At 40.3% G+C, this 18,942-nt stretch overlaps 1 protein-coding gene across 3 annotated transcripts; it reads right to left on the reverse strand.

The window, feature by feature from the left end:
• Positions 1-7,059: 7,059 nt before the first annotated feature.
• Positions 7,060-18,504, reverse strand: g3bp2a (G3BP stress granule assembly factor 2a). 3 transcript variants are annotated; one of them, XM_049571408.1, is made up of 13 exons: positions 18,332-18,504; positions 16,192-16,310; positions 16,026-16,107; positions 15,373-15,546; positions 15,030-15,120; positions 14,787-14,892; positions 14,481-14,661; positions 14,053-14,154; positions 13,201-13,303; positions 13,050-13,109; positions 12,737-12,868; positions 12,491-12,618; positions 7,060-10,356 (listed from the first exon to the last, which is right to left on the reverse strand). In XM_049571408.1, the coding sequence occupies exons 2-13, from the start codon at positions 16,284-16,286 to the stop codon at positions 10,075-10,077; spliced, it is 1,536 nt and encodes a 511-aa protein (XP_049427365.1). In that variant the 5' UTR covers positions 16,287-16,310; positions 18,332-18,504; the 3' UTR covers positions 7,060-10,074. The 3 variants fall into 3 exon arrangements, with proteins under 3 accessions (XP_049427365.1, XP_049427364.1, XP_049427366.1); XM_049571407.1 differs by having other exon boundaries at positions 18,316-18,504; XM_049571409.1 differs by having other exon boundaries at positions 12,500-12,618; positions 18,316-18,503.
• Positions 18,505-18,942: the final 438 nt, after the last annotated feature.

Genomic DNA, 18,942 nt, shown 5'->3' on the forward strand with positions numbered 1-18,942 from the left:
TGACAATATGACCTCACAAAGACAATCAAGGCAAAACAAAAACAAATTAAACAAAACAAAAGTTAGACTTACACAGACCAAAGTGGATAAAGAAAAGACATATAAATGACATATAAAAGTTAATGGCACTTGTGAAAAAATATAAATAAATAAATGAGTTTATATGACAGGTAGAGTGTAGTTATAATGCTATATAATTCCACTTTTCACTATAACTAATTTTCTCCCATTTCATGCTATGTTGTGTTATTTTACAATGGTTTGCAGCACTGATTTTTTTCCATAAGAAATTGAGATTGCACAGTATTTTTCAGGAAACATAAATTCAATTTTTTACTTGATTGAGCTTTAATTAAAAGTATTTTACCCAACAGAGTAATTGTATTAATTATCTGGGGACAGTTTTCATCCAGGACTCCCAATAAAATACTTAAATATGTTAGATGGCTCTTAGTTAGTTTTCTTTTGCTTGCTTTTCCATGTAAAATTGCACTAGCAATCTATGACAAAATTTGTTTGCTTATTCTATATGAACTTTAGATACATATATAATTTCTTATTTTGTCATATACAGGTGTGCTATGATGACTGTCAGGTAACATGCATGTTGATGCTGCCTAGTGTCAAGTCTCTATTCAATCATGTGACAAGACGATACAATACAGTAACTAGTTTATGTGCAAAATCTTTTAAGACTGAAAAGCTGAGCACATCTGCAAGTCCAGATGGCAGTCAGCAGCAGTAAGAAAGGACAAGAGGAAGTCATGTCAGCTGAGTCAGTGACCTCTTTTGAGTCCTGTCTTAAAACATACTTTTATCAGAGAGCCTTTCCTGATTGTACTCGAGGTTTAAGTTAAACTGTCTTTTACTTCCTCCGTTTTTATACACTGAAGGGGTTTTTATCAGTTCTTTTTAAAGCTGTTGTTGTCATATCTTGTTTGTTTCAATTATTGACATGTAAAGCACTTTGTAACTCTGTTTTGAAAAGCACTTTATAAATACAGATTATTATTATTATTGTTATTATTATTATGACGACAGAGAGACAAACAAGAGAAATAAATAGCAAAGCTCCCTAAATTAGATTCCTCTGGCCTTTTTTATAAACAGTTGCCTGTAGTGTGTTTGTGCACCTTATAACCAGTTACTAGCGTGCACTAGGCCCCGTCACAGTAGCGTGGACTGGGGCCTGTGGTAATTACCTTATGCCACTGGACAGTGCAGGTATTTCTTCTGCAAAATATAAATAAATATAGAAAATAAAAGGAGTCAATAAGCAGAAGAGAGGTTTCTGTCAGTGCCACTTTAGCATACTATCAGTATAGTATTATTGCTGATGCATAAACATGTAGTGCTGTAAGTATGGAATCAGTAGAAAAACCATGGTTTAAAAATACTCTATTACAAATTAAAGTCCTAATTCAAAATGTTACTTAAGTAAAATACACAAGAAAGTAATTTAAAGTGTTAAAAGTAAAAGTAGCCTTCTCATAAAGCAGAATGGCTCCTTTCATACAGTTATATTATTGCAGGATGTTGTATTATGGTGTTTTTATCACCAACAAATACATGCAAGAGCATTTTAATGTTTTATCTAATTTTAGATACTTTGCAGGCCTGCATTATCTATCTTGTACTTCTTATTTGTGTCTCTCACAGAGCTGAAACACTGAACTTGTTTTTCCCCACTTAAAAAGAGAAAATAAGACAGGCTGAGTCCTGTGCACTCAGTGATTAAAGTAATCATCAAGATTCTGTTGATACAGTGAAGCAATCCAGTGAGATCATATACATGATAATTACAGTATATACAGAGTGATACAACGCCTGAGTCATAACACAAACAAAATAGCAAAACAAATAAGGTGTCACATCGTGTTTTAAAAAGCCTCTCAGAGGGTCTTCAGGAAACGTCTTCTGTCAGCGATGGATCTGAAAACGACAACGGCTCTGATTTTTCTCCTGTGCTCACAAAACACAGGTAAGACTCGATTCGGCAATCATGACTCATCATTAGGAGTAATATATACTGTATAAAGGACAGAGACATTTTGTGTAAATTCCATATATTTTGTAGACTGATTCCAGTATCGTTTAGGCTACATATATTCAATTCTGTCTTTTAAGATAATAAAAAAGAATTAATTATGTCCCCACAAGACTTTTCTTTGATACAACATTCAGAGCTTCATACTGGTAAACAGTTGGAACCTCTGAAAATGTAAAAATCCCAGTGTAACATTAAATATTTACGACTAAATGAGCAACAACCAAAGCTAAAGTCGGAAAAACATCCTTAGTTATTATTTATTATAAGCTTAATAGTCAAAAACTCAACTGATCTGACTCACTGGGACTGTTATTTTGTTTATTTATTTATTTTATTTTTCCTCTGGCAGAGCATCACCAACTTAGAGCAAATGAAAAAAGCACAATAAAAAAAAATACAGACATTAATGTGAAATCACCAAAATTGTTTTAACTTTAACAAAACATTAGGTATTCTTGTAGGACCCCATGGCTCCTATGATCATTGAGAAATTGGGTTTTAAGGGCCTTTAACTAAAAAAAAAAAAAAAAAAAAATAGGTTTTAAAATTCAAATAATATATGTTTTGGTACATACTGATAGGAAAATAGCCAAAAATATTTTTTGCAAAATTTTCAGATTATTTTTCTTTCCTATTTTGTATTTTGCATTTAGTTGGACTATCTTAGACTTGCTAAAAATAAGTAAATAAATAAATAAATTCTGTTAATTTTAATTTACTCTTTTAAACATATTTGTTTTATTATGAACAGTAAACTTGATACATAAAATGTTGAAAATCCAATAAAATCATTGCAAATAATTTGTATTTATTAATTTAACAAAGTATTTGTGACCTCAGTATTTATGAGATCATGGGCGGCATGGTGGTGTGGTGGTTAGCACTCTCGCCTCACAGCAAGAGGGTTGCCGGTTCGATCCCGGGTGTTCTCCCTGTGTCAGCGTGGGTTCTCTCCGGGAACTCCGGCTTCCTCCCACAGTCCAAAGACATGCAGATTGGGGACTAGGTTAATTGATAACTCTAAATTGTCCATAGGTGTGAATGTGAACGTGAATGGTTGTTTGTCTCTATGTGTCAGCCCCGTGATAGTCTGGTGACCTGTCCAGGGTGTACCCTGCCTCTCACCCAATGTCAGCTGGGATAGGCTCCAGCCCCCCCCGCGACCCTCAAGAGGATGAAGCGGTTAGAAGATGAATGAATGAATTTATAAGATCCTGGAATAATAAGTTGTCTCTTCTTCAAGGGGCTCTTCCTGTTAGGCACAATGCCGTCAACTATCACCAAGTATCTTCAGGAAATGGCAAACAAGGTACGACAGGAATTAATTTCTCAGCACGACATGTTTGAACTTAAATGTCCTGCTAAATATTATCTGTATTACTTATTTCCTCAGGGTCCTTTAAGAAAGAAACTGCTGCTGCTGAGGCAAGAAATGAGGACCCTCCTTGTCAGATTGTTCCTGACACTGATGATCCTGTGAGCACCACTCCTCCACCTCCAGTCTCCATCAGTAAACCAGGACAGAAGCCTCCTCCTCCTCCTCCACCTTCAGTCTCTGTCAATAAACCAGGTCAGAAGCCTCCTCCTCCTCCTCCTCCACCTCCACCACCTTCAGTCCCCGTCAGTAAACCAGGACAGAAGCCTCCTCCTCCTCCTCCACCTTCAGTCCCAGTCAGTAAACCAGGACAGAAGCCTCCTCCTCCTCCTCCTCCTCCTCGCTCTCCTCCTCCGACTCCTCCTCCTCCTCCTCCATCTCATGTCCTCTACCAGCCTATCATGCCTCACTACGTTCTCCACTCTCCAGTCAGAGGAGGGTCGTATGTGTACGGACAAGGGGCCGGTCAGCTTCTTCCACACTCACCTGTTGGTGCATCTGGCTTTCTCCCAGCTCCTCAGTGGTTCTTGGATCTCCTGAGAGACAAACTCCTCTCAGTGCGCCCTCAAAACAATCCAGCAGGAAATCAAAGAGGTCCTCTTCAGGCTCGGAGGTTTGATTCCACATCCAGTGACTCATCTGAAGAGGGCAGTCGCAGTGACTGAAGAGATGCTGGAGGATGACACTGATTAAACCCTTTGAACATGTGAGGCTACATGCATGCAGTTACTAACTTTCAGTCTAAGGGTGTCTTTCAGATTTAAAGGTGTCTATGGGTGGAGTTTTATTGTTACTCTTCTGCATTCAGTTTTATTCACCAAAACAAACAGTGTTAATCAACATGTTGAACATACTTCCTTTATTATAAAGCAAAAGCTGTTTTTTCTCAAATGTTTTCTGCATTTTTTAACATTTATGTTCACTGGCTTGCTGTCCTCTCCTTAATTTACTTTGCTGGCTCATTAGTGTGTCTCTTGACATGTTACTCCCACCTGTAGATCGGTAAAATAATGTGCAACCATGTGTATCGTGTAGCGAAAAAACGGGGAGCCACACATAAAAATATTTCTCCATAATACTGATAGTGGTCAAAACCTCCACTGAGTACTGCACTTCCACTTTAGTGAGGCGGTAGGGGGACTTGGGAGGGACGACACTTAAAATCAATGGTCAAAACTGAGACATCCAAACCTTTAGTCCAAAGTATGGGTCAGGGGTAGACTACTTCTTTAGCCCCTCTCCAGTGGCTCCATGTGGCTTTGACAAAAAACATATATGGAAATGATTGTTTTCTTTTTTAACATTTTCTTTTTCATTTATTGCTGTTGTAGGCCTAAAGTGATGCTTACATTCTCTGATTGTAAAAATGTGCAGCCTAAACACCAAATAATAAAACTTTCTAACATTTCACCAACTAAAATGTGTCATATGTCTATGACCTGGCGCCTTTTTCTCTAAATGTTGGCAGTGGCTAATCTTGAGTCTCGCTAGCTTGATAAGCTATGGATTCCAAATCCAAAAAACGACGAGTCTCCGAGGAAAACAGAGAATGTAGTGTGTTTACAGATTTGTTTGCTTTCTCCACCAACACTGCAAAGTTAAAGCACCAAATTATCAGAAGTAGCCCAGAAGCATTCCATAATGTAAATCCATCTGTAGCCCTACCTGCCTGGTGAACACCCACATATTTCACACCCCCAGTTTGTTACATAGGCTTTGTGTTTAAGTTTCTAGCTGGGATTTTATCCAGACTTGACAAAGCTTTTTCAGAGCCACAGAAGTAAACTGATCTTGAGCTGTAGTGGAGTGCCCCTTTAATTTTAAATAAGTGTAATTCTATTGGTAGCCGGAACCGGGATTGATATGGTTTCCGGTCCGGAAAGGTACAAAAGAACACCCGTTCTACCCGGAGGTCTCGTCATCAAACTCGGGCAAGGTCCAGGTAGACCGTGTCGGTAGAACTGACGTCACGATGAAGATGGCCGGCCTGGATTGCCAAACAAATGCGGCATAACCTCACTGTTATAAGCCTCTGCCAACCAGTGAAGAGTTTACATCCATGTCTGTTCAGACTTACAGGTGTATTCTATATGTGGTGGGTACTAAGTGAATTTTTTGGCAAAATGTGGATGCGTCATACATGTCTTCAACCCGGCAGCACAGAAGATCAGTACAATCCACACAGTTTAAAGATGGTCACCCAAGATTAGTGTCACCAATTCAGTATCTGACAAAATGTCTGAGGTATGGCACTGAATAGTAACTAGAGATGTTTGTCATAATTAGCATATACATTCTTGAGTTATGGCCAACTACATGTTTTGTGGGGTCACAGTGACCTGTGACCATCAGTTCATTCTTCAGTCCAAGTGGACGTTTGTGCCAAATTCAAAGAAATTCCATTCTGGCATTCATAAGTATGGGACAGATGTGAGGTCACACTGACCTTGACCTCTGACCATCGAAATCTAATCAGTTTATCGTTAAGTCCAATTGGATGTTTGTGCCAAATCTGAAGAAATTTCCTCAAGGTGTTCTTTAGACCAGTGGTTCCCAATTGGTCCAACCACGGGGTCCAGATAAGTTCAAGGTCCACACAGTTTAATACATTCAGCGTCATACTTGTGTTTGGCCATGTCATTGAGTTGGTTTGCTGTCTCTGTCAAATAGCTGTCCATTAGTCATTCACTCTACAGCAGGAAAAGGCACTTCAAAATAAAAGCTCGGTGCTGTATATTCACTGTACTTCAAAATACAGTGTGTTTTTTTACAAACTTGACAGGTTTGCGAGTCACTCGTGGTCCATTCAAACTGGACCCACGACCCCCTAATTGGGAACCACTGCCTTCGACATTGCGTTCACAAGAAAAGGATGGACGAATGGACAACCTGAAAACATAATGCCTCCAGGCAGGGCTGATAGTAAAAACTGTGTTCTAAGCAAAGTGCAAATTGTTTAAGATAAAAACAAATAATCATGCAAGTTTTCTCTGCATCAACTTCAGCTGTCAAATCTGTCCAATCTTGGCATTGTACGTTTCTGCAAATCACAGTTACATTAAATTTGTAAATTATCAAATTATTATAACATTGTTGTTTAGGTGTGGGTAGGTTCAGGCACAAACACCACTTGGTTATCATTTGGAAAAAACAGATTTTGGCTAAAATACACGGCTTTAGGGGCAAAATCCCTGCTGGAAAAGAAGCGCTACCTCCTTACAAAAAAACAACTGCTTTTCTTGGCACTATCTCAACTGGAAACACAACGACTTGCTAAAACACAACTGGTTTTCTTGGCACTATCCCAACTGGAAACACAACGACTTGCTAAAACACAACTGGTTTTGCCTGTTGATCTCGAACTGGGGTCAGCAAGTTGGCCATAGTGTCACATCCAACCTTGCCTCCACCTCCCAATGACCTCTCCAAAGTCACCTCATTTACTACATCACAGTGATACGACACAAATGAAACATGTAACTGTTAACATATGTGTGGCAGAAACATACAATGCCATCATTTTCTTCTCGCGATTGAGCGATCCCAACAAACCTGCCAGGAGTAATGCACAATAACAGCTTATTTAGGTATTACCTTTTATGGAGAAACCTGTAAACATGACAAACGGTATGAGTGGTGCTGATATCAGTAGTTTATTGTATGTTAAGTCCAACACATTCAAAATAGAAAGGAAAAAAGAACAAAAGAAAAAATAAAAAGATTCTCCACCTGCAACACTTTTGTACTAGCAACAAGTAAAGGGTAAACACAGTAAAATTAAGATGGCAGCCAATGGTTTACCACACCTGCTAAAGCCAAGAAGGTACTTCTATTTCCATTCAAAAAGGACTGGAATGATTCACAATGAGGATCCACTCTACTGCATTTTCAACCACAGGAAAATTAATTTACAGCTTCTTCTTTTTTCTTTTGAGGATCCTTTAAACGTTTGGAAAAGGGTTTGGGTCGTCAAAAACCTCAGTGAAAAAGAATAAACTACCCAACTGTAAATTTAGATCCTCAAACGTTTTTACCACCACTTCAATGTAAAAAGCACAAATTGGTCTGAAAGCATGATGGCTCTTCTTCGTCACCCTCTTCACTGACCATTGCTGTAAAAAGTATGATTGCAGTCAAGTGCTCAAGTTAAGCAATTACCTGACAAATAAACATTCGTGGTAGAGGCATCCGTGAGAAACCGTCTGTTTAAAACACTCAAGGACCAAACAGCTGTGATTTTTCTGTGACTTTAGGTCAACGACTGATGGTAACAAATTAAGAGTCTCTCTATTGAAAACTAGTGACCTCAACTACGAGGGGAAAGTAGCCGAGCATTTCTGTGGGAAACTAACTAAAATATGCCGAGTCTATACATCAAATCTTTTTAGCTGCAAAAGAGAGAGAATATAATATCATGCTGAGCACTAATATTTTCTTTTTTCACTGCCAGATGAGAAATTTGGAGTCTGTGTTCAAAATGACAGATTGTCCCAGAAATGTTGTAAATAGTGCAATACCACCAGACAAGGAAGACCTCATTAGTATATTTGTCCAGAAAAATGCTACATCGATATCATTTCCCATTTCAGTGCAAGATTAACAAAAAAAAATAAAAAAAATTAACATCTCATGTTTGTCATGTTTTCCTTTCCAGCTGAAACCATAAGGTCTTCCCTCCCTGCCAAGTGGTACAAAAGAAAACAGAGGACCAGAGGGAGACGACTAGTATGGCAACCTGATCACACTTGCCTTGAATGGAAAAAATAAAAATAAAATAAGCACAATGAATAATCAGCATATGAAAATACAAATGCATAAATGGCTAGAAAAAAGTGAGCACAATTATTTGCTAGTCTGTAGGGCTGGAAGTACGGCCAGCCCGCCCACACAGGTCATTACAAAATTGTTGCCGAGAGAAGAACAGTCTGACAACTTTTGAGTCCAGCGATTAACCCGAGTGCTGTAAAAGCCATGGTCAGCCTGAACATAAGGATCAACAGAATCTCAATCACACTGTGAGACGTTTAACTCTTTCCAAACTGAAAACTTAAGTCCTCTGAAATCACAGTTGTGTAGAGCTATGACTTGTGAAACCACGGAGCAAGCATTTCACTGCCACCATCTTTAATGTACCTTTTTTTTTGGGGTGGGGGGTGGGGGTGGGGGTGGGGGGTTGTTCTCAGATGTACCTCTTAACCATTTAACATCAAACAGAACTGGAGGCACCTACTGTCTCTACAAAACCCAGAACAGACACAATACAAAACAAATGTACAAAACTCACAGCAGATCATCTTAGGTAGTAAAACAGTATGGAAAAAATGAAATATGCACCTGAAATAACTCGTGAATACTGCAATTTTTTTTCCTATCTGCTCCCAAACATAAGAGTCCCAAATGAACAGCTCCGTATTAGGAGGCCGAACGCCCCGAACTGCTTCAGTAAGACTGGAAAAGGTGAAATAGAAGGCACCATTCATGCTTTTATCAAGTCGAGAGAGAAATTAAAATATACACAGAAAACAAAACATACAGTAAACTATGATTTTTGCTGTACATTTATTCTGTTACTCCGCACTTAGAGAGGAAGGGAGGGAAGAGGGAGGGAAGGTGTCGTCCGTCCCAGTTTCGCGGTCTAGCTGGCAGGGAAAAACATGGAGAAAAGCAAACTTGGAATCAAAAAGGAAAAGAAAGAAAGAAGAAAAAAAAAAAAACAGAGCGAGCCGCCATCGTTACCACCACTCTTCTATTGTTCAACTTTGTTTCTTGTTTATCCTTTGTCCCCCCACTCATTTGGTGAAAGTCCAGGATTTGAGCTTTTTTTTTGTTGTTTTTTTTAAGTCGATTTATAAATGAGGAAAAATATAATGTAGATTTGCTTGTCATCTTGTCCATCCAGCAGTAATTGAAGCGTAGTTTTGGGTCAAAAGTGTGAAAAGTACATTGGTCACAGCAGACCGGCTGTGAGCGAGGCCTGCCCCGGAAAGTCGTATCGCTTTGAGACAAAACAGGTCTCTCCAGCTGCGTTCCGAGCATGGATGTCAATGTAATACGACAAAAGTACCCATTAGTGCATATTGATGAGTGCATTATGCAATTTTGAAGCAGTGGTCTCTCAAAAGGAAAAAAGTAAAAGGCAAGCTTTTCCCCTGGAACTGCACAAATTTTGCATCTCACTCTTTTCCAACAGTAACGGGCAGAAAACTACCATATAAAATGTGCAATAGAGGGATTTCGTGAAGCAGCGCCCCAGTTAAGTCAAGGCATATAATCTCTTTTCCAAATGATGGGCTGTATTATCGTAGTTAAAAGTCTCATCAGTCCCTCCTAATGTGGCAGATTACTCCTGGTTGGTTCGCCTTTTTTCACGAATTTACAAATTAAAGTTTGTGAATTCTTGAGATACCCGAAAAAGGATGCTCAGCTCACAACTAATAAGCGAAATTTTTTTGTTTGCTTATTATGTTTTGTCTATTTCACAAACAAAGGTTGACAGGCTGTCACATTCCAAAGCAAAGAGGGAACAAAAAATAAAAAATAAAACAAAAAACAAATATATACGTTTATACATGAAGATTTCTTTTCGTTAACGAGAACGGTTGAAGATGAAGAACACGGAACTACTTCCACACTGCAGGTGGTGCTCTTCTCAGCGGCGCTGGGTTGTAAAGCGACCCTCTCCCTGGCCGCCGGAGCCTCTTCCAGAGCCCATGCCAGGTTTGGGGGCCATCCCGCCTCGAGGTGGTGGTCCCCTCCCGTCGCGATCTCGCATCATTCCGCTTCCCACGATGCTTCTCGAACCTCCAGGGCCTCGGTCGTTGCGCCTCATGTCCCGGCGCTCCTCTCCTCCGCCGCGGGTCTCTCGTTCACGCACCGCCCTCGTCTTCTTCTCTTCCACATTCAGACGCACCTCACCTCGGAACATGATGGGCTGCAGGGAGAAAAGCACGGTCACGAGAGCCGAAACAGGTACTGAATATTTCCCTGTGTCAATTTCACAACCCACATCATTCACTGGTTTGCACACACAAGTTTGTCAATCTGTCCCAGACTCCATGTAAGCACTGTTGTGTCACACTGGTCTGACCTGACAAGTTCTGTGTCCCTGCCAGTGAAACTATTTCATCTCTATGGCTGTGTTTAGACCGACTCTAGCGTGGGAAAATGCAGTCCCTTTATTCATCTGAAAGAGGCAAATCTGATGTTGCAGTGGAGGCAAAAATGTGTGGCCCAGCTGAACTGGTTTACAGCAACAGCAACACGTTTGTCAATCAAACACATGCAAGTGCACATTCCTGGTGGATTACTTTGTAACGTAAGTATTTCTTCCTGTTTACCTCACGGTTGTCGTGACAAAAGACAGCACGTTTGGTTATTCACATACCAAACACGCAGGTTGTAAACAGGGCAGTTATTTCTGATGTCAGTAAATAGATTTTCTATAAATGTCCAGTGTCAGTTTTTCTCTGGCCTGGGACATTTTGTGTAGAAAGGCCAACACTTCATGCCACTCTCCCATTTCCAGCCTTGCTGCCCCTGAAAATGAAATTTCCTGCCTGTACATCTTAACTACCTTAGCAGCTCTTCTTCTCCTGTGGCAGCTCGACTCCTCTCCTCACCATAAATGTATAGATCTTTTAAAACTTGACAGTATAAACATTCTACATAAGTCCCTTTGTATTTCCTGTTTGGGTGTTTGTTTATGCAGGAGCTGACAGGAAGTAAACAGGGACCAAAGCCGGTGCACTAGCAACACCCACGTCACTGTCGGAGATTCAAGTCAGTAGCTGGAGACCCCTCAACTGACTGAGATTGAGAAAGCAGTCTTTTTTGTGAAAGACAGTGTACTGTGCAGTGTACTTCTGGGGACATTTTGGTCCCCAGATTTTGCTGCTGAGTGAGAGCTCTTGACTTTCACTCTACTTTCATGCTACTCTTTGGTACAAGCTGCTGTTGACACACAGGTAGCGTCACAGAGGAAAAGAGACTCTGCACTCTTAGAAAACACTTTCTTCGCTCTTCTGCTGAGAAGTTGTGAATTTACAGCTCACGGCATCTTAACAGGACACAGTCCTTTGAAATCTAGTGTTGGCAAAAAAAATGTTGCTACACATTTCTGACCTGTCGTTAGCGCAGTTAGTTTGTTTACTATATTACATGAATGAAGCTGTCACATTGAGTGTTCCACTGAGCCCTGCTCAAACTTTAAAACTTTATATATGGGGGGAAAAAAAAAAACAAACTCTGAATGATCAAATATTAGTATTCAACAGCCAAATCTGATTCAACTTGCATATTTCTGAATCAGGTACAGCCTACCCTTGAGTGCGTTGAAGATGGATGAGGAGACACTATCTGTCGAGGCTGAGGAATATCACGAGCTATGGCCCACAGTCCTGACATTATAAAGACAACAGCCAGAATATCCTGCCTTGTGAGCCACAGCTGTGAAGATTGGCTCTTCAGGTGAGAAATCAAGTTCATGAACTGGTTTTACACACATGATTTTAACTTAATGCAGAGGTGGAAGTACAAATGTTATACTAAGAACAGTAATAACTGCGTGTGATCTTCTGTTGATGAGCTGCAGTGCAACACTTCCTATTGGAGTGGGACTTGATGCACGTCATATGACGCTTCGGTGGCAGTCTGTTTTCAGTTTTAAGATAAAGCTGAAAATGATAGCTTTTTAGAGTCATGATATCCTGCCTCAAAGCAGTGTTGCGTCCTGATATTTGTTGAGCCTTCAAACAGCTCTTCTTGGTTCATATTTAATATCACCTGCACCTGTTTCAACACAGCAACACAGCTCCTTGTGTTTTTTTTGTTGTTGTTTTTTAAACGCAATGCTTCAGTTGGTCTGAACACAACCTTAGACACTTAATTGCGTGCTTGATTAGTCGTCGTTATGACAATGAGAAACAAACATTATATATGTACTATGACACACAAATGTTGAAGATATTTAATGTAGGGATTTATCCTCACTAATGTTAGATAGTTGTAGAAATGTGTGTCACCAAACCACCACCAATGAAAGTGGGTAATGAAATTTCAATACATGCCCCTTCTACCTTGGCCCCCAGGATTCTTTGAACAGGATCAGAGTCATCAAAGACCACAAATCCAAAGTTGGGAAGCTTCCCACCGACGCCCTTGGTGTTAATCCGCAGCTCCACAACATTTCCATATGCTGCAAGGAAAGAAACAGTGTATTTCAACCAATATTTACTCAAAAAAAACAGCTTTGTCTGGTTTCTACAGGACATGGAAAATGTATTGACAAGATGTTGCCTTCCGAGTTAACATACTCATGAAGAACTCTTTGAGCTCGCTCTCGTCGATGTCATGTGGGAGGTTGCCAACAAAAAGCTGGTGACTGTCTGGGTACCGAACGATCCGCCTGCTGTCCATTTCACCGGATTCAGTTTCTCCCCTGCCACCTGCAGGTCAGAAGAGTGGGGGAAAACACATCACATCAGCTCACATGCACCAAAAAAAAAAAAAAAAAAAAAAAAATCCATAAATGTAAAATTCCCAGCATGAAGAGCGTTAAACTCAAACCACGTGTAAGACAACAGGGTTTTAGATTCATTTTGTTGTGACTTCAAGGGTAATGTTTACCTTTGTTAACAAAACTCAAGTGTGGTTTTCCCGTCTGTGACTCCGAAGATGCAACACCATCTAAGAGTGACACAGACATGTAGGCCATAAGGATAAACCAAATGAAAAGCTAAAAACATTCATTAATCTGTGAAATGACTTTTGGCATTACCAGGCCTGGGACCCCGCGGAGTGAAGGCTGGTCTGTCCCGTGTGCGCTGGTCTCTGGGCCGTAGTGGTGCTGTCTGTGTCTCCGTCTTGGCTTCAACTCTGGGCTGTGTGAGGAGAGGAGCATCACACAAAAAATTAAATGAACTGCACATCCATTCATCCTTGCATTTATCACATGGATAACATGAAGCTGTAGGTTTGACTGGAATTCAAGATGACTCTCAATACCAGCAAAGCGTTGCAGAGATAAAGAAAAAATGTTGCTAATAGTTTAGTCGCCTGCTAACTGGAGCAGAAGGCTCCGGCTTCATGTTCACGTCTATGTAGCTAACGTTAGCGGGAGCCTTGAATCACAGTGTATCCTCTACCTCACTCCCCACCATTACAGACCACATCGCTCGAAGAGAGCGGGCAGCAGGTCCGGAAACCAACCCCCAGTCGGCTATATTCTTTGAGCGATAAATACAGACACTAGCAAAACCACAACCCCCCCCCCCCTTTTTTTTTTAAGAAAACCTTCTCCCGTCTAAAACACACGTGTGTAAAGTGAATTTCCTTTATTTGGAGTTTGTGGGACTCTGCTGTCTGAAAAGGGCAAACCTTAATGTTCCTGAACACTTCGTTACAGAAGTGCCATTGCACAAAATCGACCTCCTCACATTCACTTCAAATGCACTGCTACAATTAACCACCATCTAGTCTTCAATGCACTATGTATTTGAAATGAAACACTGCGGTGCTATTCTGTATAGTGACCCATTTATAATGTGTGCTGACAATTTGTTGTTTTATAAGAAAACTGCTTAAGTTTTATGACATGCTGCAAATGTCACATCTAGTGTTAGTTGGTTACCTGTGAGCTTGGAACTTTAACAACATGGGGTGACATTCCAGAGGAGGTGACTGTGCCGCTAGGAGGCAGGTTTTTACTGGTAACCGAGGCCCATGAGAAAGTCTGTGAGGGATGAAGTAATGCACTGTTAGGGCTGCAACAACTACCTCTCAATACCGTACTGTAATATTAGTATATATTTTTGAAAATAGGTTTTTTCCTGTGTGGGAACTGTCTTCAAGTTGCCAAACATCAATGACACAAACAGCTTTTTATTAATTTGAAGTCATCTTTAAACATGTAGCATAGCTGATACATCAAAGAACAAACCTAACTTGAAGGAGAGGGATTTGGGCACTTCAGTTTAGAGTCATGAATGCAGACTAGTGTGGACCCAGATAATGTGATACAGAGAAGTGACTGAGAATGCAGAGACACATCAGTCTCACCTTGGGAGGCTCCTGTGTGTTTGGTGGGGACTCCACAGGGACCGGTGACGGTGCTTTCTCCTCCATCTCTTCCAGAACCTTCTCGTCTACCTCAGGCTTTATCTCCTCTACTTTGGGCTCAGGTTCAGGCTCCGGCTCGGGTTCTGGAGCTGGCTCCTCCATGGGCTCCTCTACTCCATTACTACAGTGCACAAAAAGCATGTTGTCACTTCAAAAGAAAAGTATGTTTATAGAGGCAAATAGAGGTTTCTTACAGAGAAACAAAGTAATATATATTACTGAGATTATAATTAAGTTTAAGCATACGTGACAGGGTGGGGTTCGTAATAGGTGGTACTGTTGGGGCTTTCTTGAAGTGGTTCAGGGGATGGCTGCCTCTCCTCTGGCTCCTCCTCAACTTCCTCCTCTGATTCTAAGAGAGGGCAAGAAAATAATTAAGTATTAATAATTGAGAAGATATTTTCAACAGCACCCTCACATTTACCCATGAACAGACCGAAAGATAGCTCACAAATAAAAAATAATTGGGGATATTTATGAACATCTTACCCTCATCAAGCTCAGCTTCAGAGTCTCCAAAGACCTCATCCTCGTAACGGAAGATGTCATTGTGGACGTAGAACTTGTTTGCCACCGAACCCTAATTTGTCGTACAAAAAGAGAAAAAAAAAATCCACACACATTTCAATGTTTAAGGGTCCATTTTAAAAATCAGATCAAGGATCAATTCATTGTAGCAACAGCAGCTCTTCCCCTGTTACCAGCTTCAATAAAATGTCCAAAATTTCTGTTTACACTTATTGAGCCATAAATAGAGATAATTATCTGTTACTGCTGTTATAACTCAACCTCAATGCCTGTTAACAGTAATGAAAGGTAGAAGGGTACTCACCTCTGGAGCAAGCACAAAAGTCTGCATGAACTTCCTCATTGGCTGACCATTGTTGGACAGTTCTCCGAGGACTTGCACCACCACTCCATCACTCAGTGTAGCATGAGCATCCACGTGCCTGATCTTTGTGTGGCATTCACTGAACTGCAGGGACATGACCTTCTTGTGGATTTCCTACAAGATGCAGAGACAAGTGAATAAACAAACAAAAAAAGACTATGAAGAGAAAAGGAAGGGACGGCTCTGCAAAAACTAACATTATCGTGTCATTTAAAAAAGATATGCATTGCATGTGATTAATGCTGATTTCCATTTACTTAAAGAATTTGGCAGCTATCTATCTGAGGTCTGCCCCAGTATGGTTTACTTTCACAGTTATTATTCAGCTCAGCCTTGAAAGCAGGTTGAGGATGCACATCTTTATATTTGACTCCATTTTGGTCAGACCTGATTGCCAGAAATACTGATATATGGAAATAAAATGTTGTTACAAAAAAGGCAGACGTTTGTTTCTTCCTCAAATGCAGCCAATGATTCATTTTGCTCTATTTAATTTCATTAAAAAGGAATACTTATATTATCATACTTATGAATAACCTTGTGTCAGACACTCTCTACACAGTATTTTCAATCTGAATATGTATTGCACCTACCGCTTGTCCATAAACCGCTTCTGCCAGCTTCCCACTTGGGTCGAGTCCTCCATGAACATAGGAAGAATTCCTCCCATAGAACCTAATGGCACAAATATGTGACAGTCAGAGAGCATTCTTAACACCCACAGAATTTGGGTCGATCACATCACATTTTGGCATTTACCTGTGCAGGAAATCTGGTGCCTTGTTTAAGAGTGTGTAATACTGCCTCACAAACTCCCGCCCTACAAGCAGGGGACTTGGCTTCTCCATCACCATTTCTTTGGTAAACAATATTAAGTGCTGAAACAGAAGATAAACAAGAACTTAATTATGATCATGCCATCTGGAAAAAGACGATAACATACATACACACACACACACACACACACACACACACACAGTTGGTATTTTAAGGAGGTAGACGGGTACAAAAAAATAATGCCATCTAATACTACAGCCCTGCTATAAACCCTTCCTTCCTGTTGATTATCATCATCTTCATTTTATTTATTTAGTTTTTGTTTAAGAGAGGTGTTGATTGAAATAAATGGTCACGGTCATTGTTGTGTTTAGTGCAGGTGAATTATATTGCATTATACTGACAGGTGTTTCTCATATTTCATCCTGATGTTTAATTTCTGGTGTAACACAAAATAATTCAACAGCATCACACACGAATTGCAGCCTCAAAATTACCTAAACGTTACAACACGCAAGCAAGAACTGGACATTTCAGCTTTTACAAGGGTTGAAATTGTTTCTATCAGATTACATTAGTTTTAGCGAGAGGCATCTACTACGTTTGTAACCAATTGAAAGAGACAAAGACTTGGAAGATCACGTCAGTAAGACAGCTATACGAGTTGTTTGAGGTCAGGCCATTTTAAGGAAGTCCATATTAGTACACATGTACGTTTGCTATACCTCAGGTAAACCGCAAAGATAGGTTTTAGTAGCAAAAACAGGAAGTTAAAAAATGTGAACAACAATTCATTTTGACTGAACATCGTTTCGTTTGCTTTGTCTCACTCCCACGTTTAATCTGACCCACATCATTCCTATGGCAGAAACAAGACAGCTGACTGTTTAGCTAGCTGGCTAGCACACAAGCTAACACTCAACTGCGCCATCACGTTCATCCAATGAGACAAAGAGGGAAACCGGCTGTAGATAAAAAGGGAAGCTACTGGTGCTGCGCTCAAGTTTGGCAGCAGAGAAAATTAACTTGACTATAATTAAATCCTGATTTTAAAAATGTACATCATGTGTTACATACAGCTGTGCACCCCTTTGTAGATAAGTGGCCTGCTGTGTGAGCTAGGCCTTTCATGTCTAGGCTAACAACATTTTCCCATCTCTAACATTTGTCGCATGTTCATTAGCCACACGACATGACAGATTCATGATTTCCCTCGTATGTTCCTTTCCTAGAAATTGTGCGCCCACGCTGTCAGCCATATCAACGTTATCTAGACTGTAAAAACAACGGAGGGAATATAGACTTTACACTACCGGCCTCTCCGCTGTCATCTTAAATGGCTAACGCTAGCCCCGGCATTTAGAAAATCAACGCCAAGCTTGCGGCAATGCTAGTTAGCTAGCTAACGTTAGCTCAAGCTAACTTGTGGCGTCGTCGTTATTCTTTCAGCCGGCTGACAGTTTTACAAAATGCGGGAGTAACATATGTCAAGGAACATATTGGTAGAGTCTGTAAACACAGAAAAATGGACATATGACACGATGTTACTTTGCCGTACTATCACACTCACACACACACACACACACACACACACACAACTGATTGTAAGCGGGGAAACCCACCAAACAGACATAACGTTGAGCCCGGCGATAGCCATTGTAGTGCACCATTAAAGTGTGTCCATGTTATGCCAGAGAGGCTCTGAATTTTACATCGACTATTACTTTATAATTAATTCCGTAATAATCGGTACATACCGCTAGCGATATCAAAAGCTTGCTCAAACTTTTAAATAAATTAGCGTCACACCAACTTAGCTGCCTGTCGAAGCTTTATCAATGAAACAAGTTCAGTGCTATGCTAGCTCTAGGAAAACAAAGGACGGCTGATTTGACTAATTTAATTGACCCTCGTAATTTTTAACCAAACGGTTCATGTGGGCTTCTTGTACAGTAGCGACACACCTAGCTGCCAACCCTGATTGATTACTGCCTGTCTGTTGAGTAGTCGTGGTTTTGACCAGACAATGCAGCTAACGTTAGCTCGCTCGGTTAACGTTAGCTTGTCAGCCGTCTCGTAGCTTAGCTTGCAGGATGGTTTACTTACCTTATGAAAGACCTACCTATGTAGACAGAATTATTTGTAATAAATTTCTAGGAGTAACCGGCTGTAAACTGTTTAGAAATATATCCTAGGTGTATGTGGTGATATATCCGTCGCTCCACTAACTAACAGTTTATGATCTCTGCTGTACCAGAGATTGAAGATTTAAAGTGATAGGTTCTATTTATTGTTTTACCCCTGCAATCTGGGGCAGGGAACCCCCATCAGACAGATTCAGCCAATGGACTGTTTACACTAGGCAACATAAATTATGACGCCAAACAAATAACCACGCCCCCAAAACTTTCTACTAATGCTGTCCCAAAAAAACACTCACACACTGGACCAGACTGTTGTAGTGTTGACAAACACACTATTGTCTCCCATAGTACTTCCTGTTACTATCCGTTTTGCTCACCTAAAACTCAAAAGCTTTATAATTTTATGCAGTTTATGGCCTCATAATATAATCTGCAAACATTTGCATGTTTACCAAATATTCCTGAAAACTGGCCTTTTTGGTACACATGTTCTCCCATGGTCTTAGAGGTGCACTCCTGGATTTTGTACATGAAGATTACTCATCATAAGGTGTGAGAATAGTTACATCCTATTCCCAATTATTATTGT

Source organism: Epinephelus fuscoguttatus, linkage group LG3, assembly GCF_011397635.1.
Source record: "Epinephelus fuscoguttatus linkage group LG3, E.fuscoguttatus.final_Chr_v1".
In the NCBI taxonomy this organism is placed as follows: domain Eukaryota; kingdom Metazoa; phylum Chordata; class Actinopteri; order Perciformes; family Serranidae; genus Epinephelus; species Epinephelus fuscoguttatus.

Coding starts and splice junctions, on each gene's coding strand:
- g3bp2a (XM_049571408.1), bottom strand. CDS start 16,286: ATGGTGATGGAGAAGCCAAGTCCCCTGCTTGTAGGGCGGGAGTTTGTG. Junction 15,547..16,025: donor AAGCGGTTTATGGACAAGCG/GTAGGTGCAATA, acceptor TGCATCTTGTAG/GAAATCCACAAGAAGGTCAT. Junction 10,357..12,490: donor TGGGGGCCAAGGTAGAAGGG/GCATGTATTGAA, acceptor TTCTCCCTGCAG/CCCATCATGTTCCGAGGTGA.